Source organism: Saccostrea echinata, unplaced genomic scaffold (genome assembly GCF_033153115.1).
Source record: "Saccostrea echinata isolate AGI-Se365-2 ecotype Australia unplaced genomic scaffold, CSIRO_AGI_Sech_v1 ptg000009l, whole genome shotgun sequence".
In the NCBI taxonomy this organism is placed as follows: Eukaryota; Metazoa; Mollusca; class Bivalvia; order Ostreida; family Ostreidae; genus Saccostrea; species Saccostrea echinata.
In genome coordinates, this window is record NW_026889758.1 from 1,304,543 (window position 1) to 1,326,149 (window position 21,607).

The 21,607-nt window shown below is 34.7% G+C and overlaps 1 protein-coding gene and 1 long non-coding RNA gene across 2 annotated transcripts; both read left to right on the top strand.

The window, feature by feature from the left end:
- Window positions 1-404: 404 nt before the first annotated feature.
- On the top strand, window positions 405-11,946 carry LOC133183870 (hillarin-like). The gene is made up of 10 exons (XM_061318765.1): window positions 405-421; window positions 6,923-7,176; window positions 7,296-7,352; window positions 7,648-7,725; window positions 7,853-7,975; window positions 8,745-8,867; window positions 9,759-9,985; window positions 10,251-11,340; window positions 11,533-11,704; window positions 11,828-11,946. The coding sequence occupies exons 2-10, from the start codon at window positions 6,931-6,933 to the stop codon at window positions 11,944-11,946; spliced, it is 2,235 nt and encodes a 744-aa protein (XP_061174749.1). The 5' UTR covers window positions 405-421; window positions 6,923-6,930.
- A 97-nt stretch (window positions 11,947-12,043) lies between these two features.
- Window positions 12,044-12,534, top strand: LOC133183145 (uncharacterized). The gene is made up of 2 exons (XR_009720593.1): window positions 12,044-12,227; window positions 12,349-12,534. It is a non-coding gene; the product is annotated as an uncharacterized LOC133183145 (long non-coding RNA).
- The last annotated feature ends 9,073 nt before the right edge of the window (window positions 12,535-21,607 follow it).

Genomic DNA, 21,607 nt, shown 5'->3' on the forward strand with positions numbered 1-21,607 from the left:
TAGGTACTAGTATAACATAGGACAAATCAATAAACAGAACAAAGCAATACAAGACATTTAATAAGTATCATCCATATTCGTCTCCGCCGACACACCCCGTCTTTAACAATAACAAGAGGAAAAAAGATTCTTTTATGACTTCCTCGCCCCGTGTTTTTCGCTGCCACACCTTCCTGCTGTGTGTTTTGCTATCTCCACGCCCTTCAGACGAGGAATTAAGTTCACGGCCTTGTCAGGGCTCCGTGTGTTTTATACCTGTTATCAGGATCGGGTATATACCTGGACCACACTCTGGTGGCACGAGAAGTAGATGGGCACCTTTGAGTTTACGGGAAGAGTGCAGACCGGTATTTCCTCAATCATCTATTTATAGTCTTACAACTATAGTCTGACGGCATGAAGAAAAGCTAGGACACATCAGGTAAACCATAATACATTGTTCTTCTCTTCTAGTGGTGAAATGTTTATCAACATTTTTATCGCACTATCAGTACGTCTCTTTATTTATTTATGGAGTTGATAGCCAAGGAAAATGTGTTATTTCTTCATGTGTGGAAGTTATATAGTGTGAAACTTTAAAGGGTTTCCCAGTAGAATTTTACTCATAAAGCCTCTTCTGTTAACAGATCAAATAAAGGATCTTGTACTTGCGTTTTTCTACTTCCAAGACTCATAAGTTTATAACTGTATACTGTTTATGAACAAACTAAAGTACATGTATAACGTATGTTAGCATGTAGTGACACCAAATTATGTAGATTTATGATGAAATGTAGGCAAGTTTGTGGTCGGTAGAATTCCCGCTATCCACGTGCTGGATAATCGTTGTTATACCTTGTTTGTAACCACATCTGTGCCATTTATATTTGCTTAACAAAGCTATTTACGTCAATATAAAATACAGGTATTGATTGTCATAGCATATTTAAAACTTTATCAGAATTCAAACATTAAAGTATTGTAGAGTGTTAATATTTCACTTCCTTTCTTGGTTTAGATGTCTTACTATTCTGTGGGTTCAAGGAGACCTTTTAAATTAACTCGGTCAAGTAGGAAGAAAATTATTATGTAATTCTTAGAACTGTAGGTTTTTATCTAAATGTGCAGAATTTAAAGGATGTCCTCGTAAACGCTGCCGGTAATTTGAGGTAAGATCTGCAGCTTGCATTTCATTTTTTTTCTTCACATGTGCAGTATATTTTCTAAACAAAATTGCTTAAATCAGTCATTTTGGATAAAATTTTGATCAACGTGAAGATAACAAATAGTAACCATACTCAAACATCCAACAAACTAACAACACACAAGTGTAACAAACTAACAACACACAAGTGTAACAAACTAACAACACACAAGTGTAACAAACTAACAACACACAAGTGTAACAAACTAACAACACACAAGTGTAACAAACTAACAACACACAAGTGTAACAAACTAACAACACACAAGTGTAACAAACTAACAACACACAAGTGTAACAAACTAACAACACACAAGTGTAACAAACTAACAACACACAAGTGTAACAAACTAACAACACACAAGTGTAACAAACTAACAACACACAAGTGTAACAAACTAACAACACACAAGTGTAACAAACTAACAACACACAAGTGTAACAAACTAACAACACACAAGTGTAACAAACTAACAACACACAAGTGTAACAAACTAACAACACACAAGTGTAACAAACTAACAACACACAAGTGTAACAAACTAACAACACACAAGTGTAACAAACTAACAACACACAAGTGTAACAAACTAACAACACACAAGTGTAACAAACTAACAACACACAAGTGTAACAAACTAACAACACACAAGTGTAACAAACTAACAACACACAAGTGTAACAAACTAACAACACACAAGTGTAACAAACTAACAACACACAAGTGTAACAAACTAACAACACACAAGTGTAACAAACTAACAACACACAAGTGTAACAAACTAACAACACACAAGTGTAACAAACTAACAACACACAAGTGTAACAAACTAACAACACACAAGTGTAACAAACTAACAACACACAAGTGTAACAAACTAACAACACACAAGTGTAACAAACTAACAACACACAAGTGTAACAAACTAACAACACACAAGTGTAACAAACTAACAACACACAAGTGTAACAAACTAACAACACACAAGTGTAACAAACTAACAACACACAAGTGTAACAAACTAACAACACACAAGTGTAACAAACTAACAACACACAAGTGTAACAAACTAACAACACACAAGTGTAACAAACTAACAACACACAAGTGTAACAAACTAACAACACACAAGTGTAACAAACTAACAACACACAAGTGTAACAAACTAACAACACACAAGTGTAACAAACTAACAACACACAAGTGTAACAAACTAACAACACACAAGTGTAACAAACTAACAACACACAAGTGTAACAAACTAACAACACACAAGTGTAACAAACTAACAACACACAAGTGTAACAAACTAACAACACACAAGTGTAACAAACTAACAACACACAAGTGTAACAAACTAACAACACACAAGTGTAACAAACTAACAACACACAAGTGTAACAAACTAACAACACACAAGTGTAACAAACTAACAACACACAAGTGTAACAAACTAACAACACACAAGTGTAACAAACTAACAACACACAAGTGTAACAAACTAACAACACACAAGTGTAACAAACTAACAACACACAAGTGTAACAAACTAACAACACACAAGTGTAACAAACTAACAACACACAAGTGTAACAAACTAACAACACACAAGTGTAACAAACTAACAACACACAAGTGTAACAAACTAACAACACACAAGTGTAACAAACTAACAACACACAAGTGTAACAAACTAACAACACACAAGTGTAACAAACTAACAACACACAAGTGTAACAAACTAACAACACACAAGTGTAACAAACTAACAACACACAAGTGTAACAAACTAACAACACACAAGTGTAACAAACTAACAACACACAAGTGTAACAAACTAACAACACACAAGTGTAACAAACTAACAACACACAAGTGTAACAAACTAACAACACACAAGTGTAACAAACTAACAACACACAAGTGTAACAAACTAACAACACACAAGTGTAACAAACTAACAACACACAAGTGTAACAAACTAACAACACACAAGTGTAACAAACTAACAACACACAAGTGTAACAAACTAACAACACACAAGTGTAACAAACTAACAACACACAAGTGTAACAAACTAACAACACACAAGTGTAACAAACTAACAACACACAAGTGTAACAAACTAACAACACACAAGTGTAACAAACTAACAACACACAAGTGTAACAAACTAACAACACACAAGTGTAACAAACTAACAACACACAAGTGTAACAAACTAACAACACACAAGTGTAACAAACTAACAATACACAAGCTGAGAGCAGAGCAAACATGGGATCAGGGGCCATGGAGGAGTAAGCATCCCCTGTCGACCGGTCACACCCGCCATGTGCCCTTTGTCATGAGCAGAAATAACATTTTCGCTGATTTTTCACTTGGTTCACATCTTCAGACATTGTCAGTGTATTAAATTATTCTCATAAACTGACATTAAGTACAGCGTAATGACAAATTACAAGTATTATACTGGTATTTTATATAGATATGAGGAAAGAGAGGCTTATACATATCGGTATTATAAACAGACGTGATGCTGGTTACCTAGGGTATATTTTATTTACTATGTAAGTACATGTATACCTTACATGGATCAATATGCTTAGTCTGCCTCTCTCCCAAGATCAAGGTCAAACATGAATGCATATCAAAACATTGTGATACATATAAAAGAAGGAATAAGAAATTAAACAACGGATTACACAAAACCGAGGGTGTTGTTAAAACAACGGATTACACAAAACCGAGGGTGTTGTTAAAACGCAGAGAAGCTAGAAAATAAAAAGAAGGAGAATTGGATGGACTGGAGAAAAGAATTTAAACAGATTAACTGCAGAGTTCAATGGATGTAATGTGTCTCCTGGGCTTATGTAGGAGATTGCAACATTTTATACTTTGATCTAGGGATTAAATTTTTAAAAAAATCACGATCTTTCAGATTTCTTCTAAAACTCACAATAATTCTAATAACACGTACCTGATAAAGATCCCTCGCTTATTTGAAATTATTGTCATGCGGCCCATGGACCATGGTCTGTATGCTCCACTGAGTGATCAAGTCAAACAGTATCATTGTTTTTAGTGTGGCATCACCTAACTGCTGTTAGTTCTCTGTCGAGGACTTATTTTCTTTATAAACTACTTGTTAAATTGAATCTTAATTATTACTTGCAAATTGACACGTACAGTTGTAGTCACTAACGCATGTTTTCTAGTAAGATTTATGTATTCTTTTAGTCACAGAGCTATTTGTGAAAACCACATTTTCGACTGATAAAAACGTACATAGATGTACCCTTCCATGAAGTTTTATGATAATGTGTATAATATAGAGAGTTAGTCTTTTCAGTGGACGTATTAGTCGTCTCAGACGGACAAGCAGACAGACAGCGGACAAAGTTATACATATGTGTCTGTCATGCGACAAAGCCAATAAAACAGTGATTAAGAGGAAATATATACTTAAAACTGCTCTAAAAAAATCACTTTTCCTTGCCAAGAGACAGCTTAATAGGATATTCGAAGTCAAATACATGTACATGCTGCTGTATTTTCACAGCAGTAGTTACAGTCCAGTAGGCCCAACGTCAAACAAATTTCAACAGAAATTATTTTGGGACAAATGAAATATAAGATGTACAAAATATATTCAGTAAAAATTTAAAGAAAACCCAATGAAGGAAAAGCACAATTTTGGCATATCTTATTACCTATGAGAATTACTATAGAAAGGGGACTTAACTCTATAAATCTTTCCAAGTAATCAAAAGAAAATTGTTGTTTTTCATGATAGCGGAATTTGATTTAAATATTTTTATACAGTTAAACATATCATTACTTCACATAGATAATATAAATTTCGAATGTATGGTCTGAGTTTACCTTGTGCTTTTTAGTTATTTTGGAAATGTTAGCATTTTTAACACATCAATAGTGATTAATACAGTTTAGAAAAGAATAGATATGAAATAATTTAGTATGCATCGATCGGTGCACTTTGTTCATAAATATTAAATATAATAAAAAAAAAAGTGTGCATAAAGATTTAGAGACAAAACTTGACCCATGTTCTGATAATCTCTACACTAAAATTTTATGTAGCCCCAAATAATGATTTGCCCTTATCCGATTTTACTAGATATTTACCACATTTACATTGTGCATTTTAAAGTTTATTTATTAGAGAAAATCTGTTGCAATTAGTTTGATGTATAATGATAAATTGTAGAGAAAACATCTATTAACATATAAAACACTAATATTTCTACCGGTCTCCAAACTTCTATTGCATTAGAAAAACTAATGTTCATCCATTTTAAGAAATTGGTCCCTTTACTATGCTATTATTTAATTTCTCCAAAAAAAAAGAACGAAAGAAAGAAAGAATACAACTGTAGAGAAGATAAGAAATGTCTACATGTATTGTTCTTATGTTACTAATGAATGCGCTGATAACACGGCTGTCAGTCTCTATGAATCCTTGAAGATACAACTTACATACTAAAACTTAAAATACACAAATACTGAGATTATCATACATCGACTTTTTGTTTCTGTGGATATATAATGCATTGGGAATTGTGTATATTTAGCAGAAATTGTCCATTTTTAGTGTATTTGAGATGAAAACCGACCTTGCAGCACGTGACAAGTCGCAATAGACACTTCTGATGTTCAACTTTTTTTTCTTTACAATTACTATAAATGCTTGGGTCAAACTTGATGCATGTATGTGAAGAGGTTTAGCATTTCAGTCCAATACCTTATAGAGAGATTTCCCTGCCCGCTTTCCCTGGCATGTGCATGTGGTTTATAATATTTAATACACAGCTGCAGTATGAACATGCAATTTTACATTGAATAAAAACTGATTCATCGGGAGGAAGCGTAATACTTACACCATTAACGTTATGTATATATATAATCAACAGGAAGAAACTAAACGGCGTTTCCTTTAAAGTGGTATGATTTGTTATTTTACATAGTTTTGATAATGTGATATAACATTACATTGAGACTATTTACTTTGGCTTAAAAACTAGAAAAGACATGTTAAATTAAGTATTGTATATATCATATGTACATTGTCACGACATTCTCCTGCAAACCTACCACTGAACTGACTAACTCAAAAGAATTTTCATTAATTTTGACACGTACCGGAAAATATGCATTGGGCGAGCATGGTGATACAGATCCATGAATATTTATTATCAAAAGACTTTGCGACATCTTGTGAGAAATTATGACCACTGTGATTTTTGTGTTTTTGAAAACTCTCATGTTGTAAATTTTGAATTTACCGGATGGCAACAAATCCAAAATTTGTTATATTTATGTATACATGTATTTATGTTCATTGGCATTGAAACTTGCTGAACGATCATGCTTTTGTGTTACATGAAATCCGATTTAAATTCTATTCTTGCTAAGAGTTTTTTTTCTGTAAACGATGTTCTTTAAGTCCAGATTATGTCAACGTCATCAAACTGCAGTAACAATGATCTTCATTTCAGTTTTTCTCATGACATCTGCGGTTTAAAATTTTGTAATTATCATAATTCATAAATTGTCTAAAAAAGGCTTTTATTACCGAAACAAGTGCCTGTGCTTTTATCCTATAAAAATGCATATCTTTTTTATGGATTTATCAGCATAACTCTGAAATACAGTTCTCTCTTTCTCTCTCTCTCTCTCGTTATCCTTTAACCAGATATATTTTGTATATCTTTAAGGTTTTAAAATGACGTCCACAGAGATTCTGGTTACAGGAGCCATTGGTGTATCCATCTATCTGATCATCTTCTGTACTAAGTGTTATAAACACAAGTATGAACGTAAACAGACTGAAGACGAGAGAAAACTGATACAAAAAATAACGAAGGACAAACAGTCGCAGACAGAAAATGTCTCCAAGAAATCAACCGGTGTTGGCACGGAGTTCGACAAGAAATTAACTAATGCTGACACAGGACTGAAAAAGGAAAAGGTGAAGTCGTAAAATGTATACTTATGTATTTTAAACTTGTTATATTGAAGAAACACTTTCTCCGTTCACAATTTTTTTTTTAAAAAATCATGTATTTTCATTTATGCCTTCTTTTACAGAAAACAAGTGACGTTGGTGTACAAACGGAAGGTGGCAAAGGACCTTCTGACTTGGTTGTAAGAATTTTACTGCTTTATTTCGAAAATTAATTATCAAACATCCAGGACGTTTCCTTTGGGTTTTTTTTTTCTTTTTCTTTGTTTGTTTGCTTGGGTTTGTTTGTTTGTTTATTTATTTATTTTTGCTTTATATTTTTGGTGATTTGTTCAAGTTGAGTTTGCCATTGTAATCTAATTGATAGAAACGATTTTTTCCAAGGAGAGGATTTTTATGTGCTTTAAATTATTTTTTAAATCTTTGTCTTTTTTAATACAATATTGATTACATAAAATTAAACATTCATTTTCATAGGATAAAAAAGACAAATGTTTCCAAACAGAGAATACAGCGAGAGTTTCGATCGGAACAGATGTGTGCTTTGAAAAAAAGGTAAACCAGTTTGAGTTTTCTGTTGCATCATTTTCCATCATTACATATGTTACATCATTTACCTTTCACGAAATATTTTTTTCCTTTTTTAAACTTTAATTCATGTGAGTTGGTCTTTCTACACTAGAGCACAGAAGATCAATGTCTACAGACCGACTTCTCAGAGAAAATTGAAGCAACTGATCCGGAAATAGAAGCAATTGCTGCCCCGGAAATTGAAGCAGCTGACTCGGAAGAACACATAAGCAAGGTCTGGGTACAGGTGTTTGACTTTCATTTTCTCTTTTCTTAAGGAAGCTCTAAACACTACCAAAAAGTGCTTTTTGGACTGGGGGAAAAATATATCATATAAAGGTGTGCATATTGAGACTATTTAATTCATTTTCAACATAGGGTACCTGCCTTATTTCTGCAGTAAGAATGTTCAAAGACAATGGACTATTCGTGAGCAGAAATCACTGTTGTTTACTGACATTGGGAAAATTAATAGAAATAATGAATTCAGTTACTTATTCTTGGTCTAATATAACGCTAAGAATATTTTAATCTATTACAAATTGTGTTATTAAGTGTAAATAATTAATTTTTCTATCTTACTTCTAAAGGCAGATCACTCTAATTGCATAAAACTATCCTATAAGTAGAACTCTTTAGTGTGCAATGTTTAGAGCTTCCTTAAGTGAATGGTAGATATTTATATCATTATACAATTCGCCTTCTCAAATTTTATGGCTTTGTTATCAAGAAAGTTGTTTCATATTATTTAATATTCAAACCACGAAAACCTCCCTAAAGGAATATTTTGAACAAAGCATATGAGTAATCAAAAACTTTATGAATGCATCTGAAATGATACAAGAAGTTAAAAATAAATCTGATCGAAAGTAAGAAATAAAAATAATTTTGCCTTTCCACTAGAATGTGAACGAAGTGTTATTATAAAACAAAATTAAACATATTTGATCTCGGCTCAATAAGTACAAGTATTTCTATTAATAGTTAAATTGCTTCATTTGCAGCCTCCCACGACTGAGGATGATGACGTCATAGATGGATACCCACCACCAGAACCACCGCATCTAACCAAGTCTGAAGTCTTTAGTAGTCGAGACTTCTCTGAAGTAAAACAGCATGCTCTTCAGGTGCTTTAAGTTTTGCTCAGAATTATTATACAAATATAGCCCTTTCGTGAGGTTAATCCATAGATACATGTATACTGACTTCAAGAAAAGCATATCGACCGAGCACTTCGTGCTCGGTCGATATGCTTTTCTGTGAAGTCGATATAGGTATGGATTGGCCGAATGAAAGGGCAACATTTGATATTTTATTTTTCACAGAGATTGATAAAACAAAATTTGAAAATAATGGGAACAATCCACAAGTTTTCTCACTTGTCCTCTTTTTTTTTACATAGAGATCAAAATAAAGTAAGCGGTTTAATATCATTGTGTTGCCTTTATACCAATAGAGGTATTTAGGGAATATACCAATTAAAAAGATACATTTGTTTAATTGTAATTATTTTGTATCAATTTTTGAAAAATATATCTTATATGTTTTAATATAAAGTAGATCCATATTCAAGGCATTGTTACGTCTTATCAGTTATTACAGAACATTACAATTACAATTAGGAGTTGAAGTATCTGTTTTCCAGAAACATCAAGTCATATTAATAGCTATTTATGAAGTCAATGCAATTGTTATACATAGAAAATTAATTCCATCTGTAGCAACATGACATACATGCGTTTCAGAATCTTTAAATAGTAACTCGTTTACTTGATCATGTGATCAAGATGAGCCAATCAGAGAGTTTGGAATAATAGAGAAAATAATATATGAAAAAATATGTTCTATTCAAAAAATTATATGTAATATTTAGATGGACACTAGGGGTTCCACCCCCGTAGAATCTCGCCATGCGTTTATATTTATGATCATTTTGTATATGCTGATGGGCCGTATGGCTTAAAGTTGTTTAATATAAAGAATTATTATTACAATATTTATCTTTTATAATTACACAGGTTCCAGAGATGGAATGCAAGAGTTACGAATCTCTATTACAGTACCTTTGTGGAAATTTCGAATCAGACTTTCAGCGAGTGTATGCAATTTTTTGTTGGATTATAAACAGGAAACTTTCGGTTAATGATAATGTTAGGAGCTTAAGCAGAGACAATCCAGTACAATACCTTTATCTCATCACACAAGGGGAGGGAACTTCTGCTGGACTGATGAGCAAAATGTGCAGGTGAATTTAATATTCAATGCCATTGGTTATATATATATATATATATATATATATATATATATATATATATATATATATATATATATATATATATATATATATATATATATATATATATGGCTCAAAAACATCCAACTCCGCGTTATAATCGTTTTTTTAGGCACCTACTCAGGAAATTTTATCGAATTTGTTTACATTCAGAATTAATTTCTTCAATTATTTTTAAAAATAAGTTTTTAATTTCTTTGATCGTCTTTGTTTTTAGACAGATCAACATACCCTGCGTTATAATCCACGGCTTTGAAAAAAATGGAACGTATGAAGTTGGTAATGTCATGACAACAGAGAATCCTAGTAGCTGCTGGAACGCTGTATATATAGAGAATAACTGGTGGTTTGTTTATTGTAACGGGGCACCAACAAATGGTTGCAGTTCCATGAAAGAGGAAAATAATCCGGAGTTCAGCGTAGACGACGGGAAACAATTAGAGAGTCGGTCCTCTCCTCTTAGAGCACTCTCGCATGATTTTTACTTCTTAACGGAGCCATCGATTTTTATTTATACTTTCTATCCATTTGATGACCGTTGGCAACTTTTAAGTAAGAAGGTCAGCTTAGAAGAGTTTGAGTCCCGTCCGTTTTTGTACCCCGCCTTCCATTTCTTGAAACTTGAATTCATAGATAGGGATATTGGCTGTACGGTTGCGGTTTCTGAAACATTCAATCTTAGAATCAGATTTCCTCACATGTCAGTGGGTAAACTAAGTTTCGATTACAAGATTTCTCGTCTGAATTCTCAGGAACACGAGAGTTTGAATATGAAGAAGTACTCTCTCCATTACGTCATTGACGACGTTGCTTATTTTGACTTCCGGTTCCCTTCTGCAGCAGTAGGAGAATATAAGCTGCAGATTTTTTGCAGAGTTTTAGGTCATGTCAAAGCTGAAGTCCCAGTCTGTAAGTTTAAGTTGATATGCGAGAAAGGGATTGATTCAATTGCTCCATTACCGGTGGATTCTGAGGTTGGATGGGGAAGCACTTCTGCTAAACTTGACAAACATGGCGTCAAGGTGGTGTCACATGCTAATGGCCTTTATCCTTGGGTAGAAGATGAAATGAAATTTGATTTTGCTTATCCAGAAAATAGTGATGCTAAAGCAGAATTGACGAGAATTGGTGAAAATGAAAAATACTTTGAGAATTCCGTCAGCACTGAAAAGAAAGACCACAATGTTCATGTTTTGGTGCAGCCTCCACTTCATGAACAAGGGGAGTTTGTTTTGAAGATTTTCATTCGGGATCCAGATGCCTCTGAATTTGTTAACGTTTGCAATTATCTACTGGAAAGGACAGAGGTTAGATGAAACACATTTTCTCTTAAATTTAGAATTACATTTTTGGTCGAAATACATTAAAATTTGATTAGTATTCAGGGACTTGGGTACACTTGAATGAGTTCAAACAAATTCTCAAGAACTCATAGAGAATACTGACTTCTTAAATTATTTGTAAACCCTATTCCAAGGTTCTTTTTTTTATCTTAACAGACCCAAAGTCAAAGGAAGGCAAGAGAACGTCTTCTGAAGTTACTGAGGTCTGAAAATGTTAAACCGACAGAAGTTCAGAAAGCCAAAGAAGAGTTCCAGAAAAGCGGGGGAAAAGACTTCGGGGAGGTGGCGAAAGCTGAACGGAAAATGCATCACATATCACTCCGAAAAGGTTCACTGTTTCTTGTTACTAAAAAGGAAAAAAAACTGTTCAGCTGTATACAGTAATCCCTACACCAGCTTGTGATATTCCATCATGCTACTCCCATTACTTACAATGCAATTCTTTTTGCAGCTTTAGAAGAACTGCGAACCTACCAAGAACCACCGGATTCGGTTTTAGTCATAATGCACGCTACATATATTATTCTTGGTCGAGACGAGAAGGATATCCTGGCAAGTTATTCCCTTTAATCTTGTAATCTTTGATAAGTTTGGAAGTTTTTTTGTTACATTTAAGTTTTAGAATACTATTACTTTTAACAGTAAAAGTGAACTCTTCATGTTTATTCATCCTTACTTAGGAGTGGAAAAATCAGAAGAGACTCCACCGTAAGATAGAGGTAACGCTGAGTGAATTTGACGTGAAGCACGTGTCGGCAGATTCCTTGACCAGGGCTAAAGATGTGCTTAAGAGTATGGACAGTGCCAAGGCCCGCAAATCTAGCGCTGCCGCCGCCAAACTTTATGAATGGGTATCTATTTAAAGATTTGATAAAGAGAGAATAGCAACTGAATTGAAGAACAAATTTAATGCAGAATTGATATTTAGTAATGCCTTTAATGATTGAAAATTTTTACCTGTACTTATTTCAGGCGATAACTATAATAAAAGACATGGAAGATCAAAACAAGGATTGAATCAGGAGGCAGCACTTATATGTACAGGGCACTTCTGTATTAATCGTGCTATCTGTCATGACAAATCAACTAAAAACGAGAACATACTAAACTTCCACATTTAAAACTAGAAAAAAAGACAAATAAATATTAAAACTATAACTGTGTTTTCTTTATCAGCATGAAATACATGTATAGCACTGAGCAGAGTTACCCATTCCTGGATTGCTGTAAACTATAACAAATATTTCTGATCATGAACTGTTGATCCACATTCCATACATTGAATGTGCCATACTAATAATTCCGTACTCCTAGGTGTTAATATCTGATTATTATTATTAATCCACATTCCATACATTGAATGTGCCATACTAATTATTCCATACCCTAGGTGTTAATATCTGATTATTATTATTATCAAGCCACATTCCATACATTGAATGTGCCATAGTAATAATTCCGTACCCCTAGGTGTTAATATCTGATTATTATTATTAATCCACATTCCATACATTGAATGTGCCATACTAATAATTCCGTACTCCTAGGTGTTAATATCTGATTATTATTATTAATCCACATTCCATACATTGAATGTGCCATACTAATTATTCCATACCTTAGGTGTTAATATCTGATTATTATTATTATCAAGCCACATTCCATACATTGAATGTGCCATAGTAATAATTCCGTACCCCTAGGTGTTAATATCTGATTATTATTATTAATCCACATTCCATACATTGAATGTGCCATAGTAATAATTCCGTACCCCTAGGTGTTAATATCTGATTATTATTATTAATCCACATTCCATACATTGAATGTGCCATACTAATAATTCCGCACCCCTAGGTGTTAATATCTGATTATTATTATTAACCCACATTCCATACATTGAATGTGCCATACTAATAATTCCATACTTCTGGGTGTTTTTACCAGGTATCTGATTATTATTATATAAAAGAGTTGCTAGTTTTATACTAATGAATGTCAAACGGATGTGTCCTTCGCTCAATGATCATTTTTTCTCTCTCCTTTTTTTGGCGGGGGGGGGGGGGGATAAGTAGATTGCCATGTTTGCTCTAATGGTTCAGCATTTTCGCCAGCCAATAGGTCCAACCCACTTCCAAAGAGAAGGAGCGATTGGATACCAATCAGGACAAGGCTGTTTAATGTCGTTTACTGAAAGTATATAAAGCAGTTTATTTTGTCTTCATTCAACTTGAAACTGACAACGTTTACAGCCATAATGAACAACTATCAGCTAAAATGAAAGGTACTGAAAGAATAACACACCCCAAAGCCAGGGGGAAATAAACTTTACAGCTGAATTTGATGCGTACTGTAAATGACATAAAATTACACTCTAAACGAGTGTTATCAATATCTACATATTTAAAGATTAATATTTCCCCCAAAGAAATGTGTGGAAGATTGTTGAAAGTAAAACAAAAATTACACATTTAGGAAAGCAACCTGTAAAATTGTAACTTTGCGTTTATGTTTAGGAATGAAAATGCGGGAAAGACCCCTCTAGCTAGATGTCATGTGTCGATGGATTCTCGGTCAGAGATCTGCTGAAAAGACAAATGAAAGCGATTCCTCGAGATAAATTACAGCTGGCTTTTTGACATCAGAGACAACTTCTTCCTCAAAACAAGATGTGTTTGTGAAACACTGATGCCCCCGTATGGCAACGTAAATCAAAGGTTGAACTTTCTCAAATGCAAAACAAATATGTTTGTACCCAAAGTAAGGTCTTGTCTCGAGGAATATTCTTGTGAAATATGAAAGCCCTAGCAGCAACCATTGAATAGATATGGAAAACGTTAACGTCTTTTTCAAAAGTATGTCAAACATCAATGTCAAAATTAATGGTGCCCAAGGAAAGGCCTTCTCCCAAGAAATACACAGGTAAAATATTAAAGCCGAAGCACCAGTCATTCAAAAGTTATGTCCAAGGTTAAAGTTTTCCAAAAGTAGGTCAATCTCCAAGGTCAAGGTCAGAGGGTCAAAGTTGTTGGTATTCGAAGAAAGGTCTTGTCACAAGGATTACACATGTGAAATATGAAAGCTCTAGCACTTACCGTTCAAAAGTTATGGCCAAGGTTAAAGTTTTCCAAAAGTATGTCAAACTCCAAGATCAAGGTCAAAGGGTCAAACTTGTTGGTATCTAAAGGAATGTCTTGTCAAAAGAATTACACATGTGAAGTATGAAAGCTCTAGCACTAACCGTTCAAAAGTTATGGCCAAGGCTAAAGTTTGGTAAAATTCAATCTAATTAAAATTAGATGTTCCGAATCCGCTACCGCTTCTCAAACATCTAACAACATCCCATTAGGGATCACGTCAGACGACCTTTCGATTACCCAATGAAATCGCCGTCTCTGAAATCTTGGCTTATAGTTCGGATGCGTTTCTATTTTTACTGCCACACCTTAACGCCCGAGGGGTTTCGTAGTAAACAAAATATGCACGGCAAAGACCGTCCTATATTAGTATATATGAATGTGACGTGCGGGATATATAGATGTATACATGTAGTTTGTGCATTTTCGTTTGCATTGTTTGCATTATTCAGGTAAGAATGCCAGATTGGCGGACTATACGTTCAATTTATACCAAAATTACTTTAATTCAACGTAAAACAGTCTACTGAGCATCAATAATGTAAAGATGTAGCCGTGGAACTAATTTTAGAATCGTATACAGAAGGTTGAATCTGATTGGCCAAATTTTTTATGTTTATTCATAATCGAAAGGTCGCTCTGACGTGACCCCTAATGAGATGTTGTTAGATGTTTGAGAAGCAGTAGCGGATTCGGAACATCTAATTTTGATTGGGTAAAATTTTGCAAAACTGGGTCAAACTCCAAGGTCAAGATCAAATATGGTGGTACCCAAAGAAAGGCCTTGTCACAAGGAATACACACGTGAAATATGAAAGCCATAGCTCCAACCGATCAAAAGTTATGGGCAAGGTTAGAGTTTTTGCGGACTAACAGACAAACAGACGGACGGACAGGGCAAAAACTATATACCCCCGAATCTTCGATTCGGGGGCATAAAAATGGAAACATAAATTTTTAGCTCACCTCAACGAAGTTGGCGTCGGTGTCTCAGGTTAAAGTTTTTGGAGCAGTTTTCTTTTTCAAGTACTTCCATGCCCTATATTAATCAGAGATGCATGGAGAATGCTTCTAGTGTGTTTCATTGTACAAGTCAAGGTTTCAGATGCTGCATTTCAGCAAAAGAATGACCAGGTTAATGTTTTTGGAGCAGGTTAAAGTTTTTGGAGCAGGTCTCATTTCCAAGTAACTATAGGTCCTATATTGACCAAACTTGCATGGATGATACATCTAAGGATGCACACTACTGGACTTGCTTCAGATGCTGGATCTGACCTACATTTTCCGGATTAGTGATCAATTTAAAGTCTTTGGAGCAGATCTTATTTCCAAGTAACTTTAAGCCCCATATTGACCAAACTTGCATGGATCATACACCTGATGATGGACACTACTTGACTTGCTTCGGATGATGGATCTGATCTACATTTTCCGGATGAGTGACCAGGTTAAAGTTTTTGGAGCAGATCTCATTTCCAAGTAACTTTAAGTCCTATGTTGACCAAACTTGCATGGATGATACATCTAAGGACGCACACTACTGGACTTGCTTCAGATGCTGGATGACCTATATTTTCTGGATGTGTGACCAGGTTAAAGTTTTTGGAGCAGATCTCATTTCCAAGTAACTATAAGGCCTATCTGAACCAAACTTGCATGGATGATGCATCAAGGGATGAACACTCTCAAACTTGCTTCAGATGCTGCATTTGACTTACATTTTCTGGATGAGTGACTAATTTGAAGTTTTTAGATAAGTCCATTCCCAAGTAACTGCAAGCCCTATCAGACCAAAATTGTATAAATGTTACATCTAGGGATGTACATTACTAGATTATAAGTTAAGTGTGGGACTTTGCCTTACTTAAAGACAACATTCGCTGAGGTGAGCTCTGTAATCTCCGATTACCTATGTTTATGTCTTGCGACTGGTCATCTACAAAATTATTTTTGTTAAAAGTCACTCTGATTTTACACACAAATACTCTGAAATTGATAGTTAAAAGGTGCTGGTGCTCCTCATTGAAATCTTTGTAGTCTTGGAGGCCAGGTCTTCCAACAATCTGTTGGAATTCCAATTGGCATTAATTGTGCTCCTTTATTAGCCAACCTGATTTTATATTCCCATGAAGCAGAATATATTCAAAAATTTCTAAATGAGAAGAAAACTCTTGTTGTGGCCTTCAACTCGGCATTTAGGATTTTAGATATATCATTTAACAATAGTTAGTTCATTCATACATATATGTAGACCCGATATATCCCAGTGAATTCGAAATGAAAGACGCCACAGACTCTGTTTCATATTTGGATGTTTTACTGACAATGTACGATAATGGCTAACTAACAACCAAACTTTATGACAAATGAGATGACCTGCTTTTCAGTGGACAACTTTCTTTTGTGTAGGAACATTCCATTATCGCTGTATATGGTATTAATGTTTCCAAACTGATTCGATACACAAGAGCGTGCTCTGAGTTTTATCAATATTTAATCAGAGGCGGGCTACTTACAAATAAGTTGGTACTAGGATTTCAACATCGTTGAAAGTCAGTTTTTTGCAAATTGTATGGTCGTTATAATGACCTTACGTGAAAATATAACCTATCTTTTCGTCATATTTTGTCCTACATGTTTCCCACCAATTGTTAGGTCATTGTTTTCTACTAAATTTGACTATGGATTATTCCGTCTACCTGAGAAATACATAAAGCTCACGGCAAGGGGTGACCGGTCGAAAGAGGGGGTCTTTCTCCTGCCAGGCACCTGATCCCACCTATATCCTCTGGTGTTTCTAGGTGTCTGTGTTTTTGTCCTGTTCACGATCCGTACACTTTACTGGATTTATGAGGTTGATCACTGTTCGTTATCTTCACATTTCACGGATTGTATACTTCACATTCTCTTCGTATGTGGATGACTTTTTTCTCTTTAAGATCAAAGCAGTTTCCAGGACAGTGATTATTGCTTGCATCAAAGTTTTTTGCTAAAAAATATAATGATCAAAATTCTTTAATGTTGAGGTTATTCATGTTTTCATGAAAATAAATGAGCATTTCAAATAAAATTTCTGAAAAGAATTTCCGTTTGTAACTTTACTGTGCAAAACAAATTAACAAAACAAACAAAAGTTTGTTATTTTTAAATTTTGAATACATGTATTTCATGTTGTTTGTGTAATAAAATTGCAGTACAGGTACTTGTCATAGGAATAAATAGAAAACAACATAGAAGAACGAAACGGTGAAACAGGAGAAAACAAGGACACTTCTATTGTGACGTCAATTTGATCAATCAAAACACATCATGTATAATAAACATCTATAAATTATATTTATAAACTACAAATTCTGAATAATGAATTATCTCAGTATTTTAAACTAACAGGAAACAAATAAAACAAACAACGTATTGTGTCTGTGTTGAGTTACTGTTCATGTCTAACTTGGTGCTGAATGTCATCTGTAATATCTCTAACCAATTCTCTGATCTCTTTGTTTTGTGTCTGTGTTGAGTTACTGTTCATGTCTAACTTGGTGCTGAATGTCATCTGTAATATCTCTAACCAATTCTCTGATTTCTTTGTTTTGTTCTGTGTTGAGTTACTGTTCATCTCTGACTTGGTGCTGAATGTCGTCTGTAATATCTCTAACCAATTCTCTGATTTCTTTGTTTTGTGTCTGTGTTGAGTTACTGTTCATCTCTGACTTGGTGCTGAATGTCGTCTGTAATATCTCTAACCAATTCTCTGATTTCTTTGTTTTGTTCTGTGTTGAGTTACTGCTCATCTCTGACTTAGTGCTGAATGTCATCTGTAATATCTCTAACCAATTCTCTGATTTCTTTGATTTGTGTTGAGTTACTGTTCGTGTCTGACTTGGTGCTGAATGTCATCTGTAATATCTCTAACCAATTCTCTGATCTCTTTGTTTTGTGTCTGTGTTGAGTTACTGTTCATGTCTAACTTGGTGCTGAATGTCGTCTGTAATATCTCTAACCAATTCTCTGATTTCTTTGTTTTGTTCTGTGTTGAGTTACTGTTCATCTCTGACTTGGTGCTGAATATCCTATGTAATATCTCTAACCAAATCTCTGATTTCTTTGTTTTGTGTTGAGTTACGGTTCATGTCTGACTTGGTGCTGAATGTCATCTGTAATATCTCTAACCAATTCTCTGATCTCTGTTTTGTGTCTGTGTTGAGTTACTGTTCATGTCTAACTTGGTGCTGAATATCCTCTGTAATATCTCTAACCAATTCTCTGATTTCTTTGTTTTGTGTTGAGTTACGGTTCATGTCTGACTTGGTGCTGAATGTCGTCTGTAATATCTCTAACTAATTCTCTGATCTCTGTTTTGTGTCTGTGTTGAGTTACTGTTCGTGTCTGACTTGGTGCTGACTGTCGTCTCTAATATCTCTAACCAATTCTCTGTTCTCTGTTTTGTGTCTGTGTTGAGTTACTGTTCGTGTCTAACTTGGTGCTGAATGTCGTCTGTAATATCTCTAACTAATTCTCTGATTTCTTTGTTTTGTGTCTGTGTTGAGTTACTGTTCGTGTCTAACTTGGTGCTGAATGTCGTCTCTAATATCTCTAACCAATTCTCTGATTTCTTTGTTTTGTGTTGAGTTACGGTTCATGTCTGACTTGGTGCTGAATGTCGTCTGTAATATCTCTAACCAATTCTCTGATCTCTGTTTTGTGTCTGTGTTGAGTTACTGTTCGTGTCTGACTTGGTGCTGAATGTCATCTGTAATATCTCTAACCAATTCTCTGATTTCTTTGTTTTGTGTCTGTGTTGAGTTACTATTCATGTCTAACTTGGTGCTGAATGTCATCTGTAATATCTCTAACCAATTCTCTGATCTCTTTGTTTTGTGTCTGTGTTGAGTTACTGTTCATGTCTAACTTGGTGCTGAATGTCGTCTGTAATATCTCTAACCAATTCTCTGATTTCTTTGTTTTGTTCTGTGTTGAGTTACTGTTCATCTCTGACTTGGTGCTGAATATCCTATGTAATATCTCTAACCAAATCTCTGATTTCTTTGTTTTGTGTTGAGTTACGGTTCATGTCTGACTTGGTGCTGAATGTCATCTGTAATATCTCTAACCAATTCTCTGATCTCTGTTTTGTGTCTGTGTTGAGTTACTGTTCATGTCTAACTTGGTGCTGAATATCCTCTGTAATATCTCTAACCAATTCTCTGATTTCTTTGTTTTGTGTTGAGTTACGGTTCATGTCTGACTTGGTGCTGACTGTCGTCTCTAATATCTCTAACCAATTCTCTGTTCTCTGTTTTGTGTCTGTGTTGAGTTACTGTTCGTGTCTAACTTGGTGCTGAATGTCGTCTGTAATATCTCTAACTAATTCTCTGATTTCTTTGTTTTGTGTCTGTGTTGAGTTACTGTTCATCTCTGACTTGGTGCTGAATGTCGTCTCTAATATCTCTAACCAATTCTCTGATTTCTTTGTTTTGTGTTGAGTTACGGTTCATGTCTGACTTGGTGCTGAATGTCGTCTGTAATATCTCTAACCAATTCTCTGTTCTCTGTTTTGTGTCTGTGTTGAGTTACTGTTCGTGTCTGACTTGGTGCTGACTGTCATCTGTAATATCTCTAACCAATTCTCTGATTTCTTTGTTTTGTTCTGTGTTGAGTTACTGTTCATCTCTGACTTGGTGCTGAATGTCGTCTGTAATATCTCTAACCAATTCTCTGATTTCTTTGTTTTGTGTCTGTGTTGAGTTACTGTTCATCTCTGACTTGGTGCTGAATGTCGTCTGTAATATCTCTAACCAATTCTCTGATTTCTTTGTTTTGTGTTGAGTTACGGTTCATGTCTGACTTGGTGCTGAATGTCGTCTGTAATATCTCTAACCAATTCTCTGATCTCTTTGTTTTGTGTCTGTGTTGAGTTACTGTTCATGTCTAACTTGGTGCTGAATGTCATCTGTAATATCTCTAACCAATTCTCTGATTTCTTTGTTTTGTTCTGTGTTGAGTTACTGTTCATCTCTGACTTGGTGCTGAATGTCGTCTGTAATATCTCTAACCAATTCTCTGATTTCTTTGTTTTGTGTCTGTGTTGAGTTACTGTTCATCTCTGACTTGGTGCTGAATGTCGTCTGTAATATCTCTAACCAATTCTCTGATTTCTTTGTTTTGTTCTGTGTTGAGTTACTGCTCATCTCTGACTTAGTGCTGAATGTCATCTGTAATATCTCTAACCAATTCTCTGATTTCTTTGATTTGTGTTGAGTTACTGTTCGTGTCTGACTTGGTGCTGAATGTCATCTGTAATATCTCTAACCAATTCTCTGATCTCTTTGTTTTGTGTCTGTGTTGAGTTACTGTTCATGTCTAACTTGGTGCTGAATGTCGTCTGTAATATCTCTAACCAATTCTCTGATTTCTTTGTTTTGTTCTGTGTTGAGTTACTGTTCATCTCTGACTTGGTGCTGAATATCCTATGTAATATCTCTAACCAAATCTCTGATTTCTTTGTTTTGTGTTGAGTTACGGTTCATGTCTGACTTGGTGCTGAATGTCATCTGTAATATCTCTAACCAATTCTCTGATCTCTGTTTTGTGTCTGTGTTGAGTTACTGTTCATGTCTAACTTGGTGCTGAATATCCTCTGTAATATCTCTAACCAATTCTCTGATTTCTTTGTTTTGTGTTGAGTTACGGTTCATGTCTGACTTGGTGCTGAATGTCGTCTGTAATATCTCTAACTAATTCTCTGATCTCTGTTTTGTGTCTGTGTTGAGTTACTGTTCGTGTCTGACTTGGTGCTGACTGTCGTCTCTAATATCTCTAACCAATTCTCTGTTCTCTGTTTTGTGTCTGTGTTGAGTTACTGTTCGTGTCTAACTTGGTGCTGAATGTCGTCTGTAATATCTCTAACTAATTCTCTGATTTCTTTGTTTTGTGTCTGTGTTGAGTTACTGTTCGTGTCTAACTTGGTGCTGAATGTCGTCTCTAATATCTCTAACCAATTCTCTGATTTCTTTGTTTTGTGTTGAGTTACGGTTCATGTCTGACTTGGTGCTGAATGTCGTCTGTAATATCTCTAACCAATTCTCTGATCTCTG

Bases quoted from the DNA above. Each gene is read 5' to 3' on its own strand.
- LOC133183870 (XM_061318765.1), top strand. From the start codon at position 6,931: ATGACGTCCACAGAGATTCTGGTTACAGGAGCCATTGGTGTATCCATC. The intron at 9,986-10,250 runs GTGAATTTAATA...CTTTGTTTTTAG, and splicing joins CTGATGAGCAAAATGTGCAG to ACAGATCAACATACCCTGCG. The intron at 11,705-11,827 runs GTTCACTGTTTC...TTCTTTTTGCAG, and splicing joins TCACATATCACTCCGAAAAG to CTTTAGAAGAACTGCGAACC.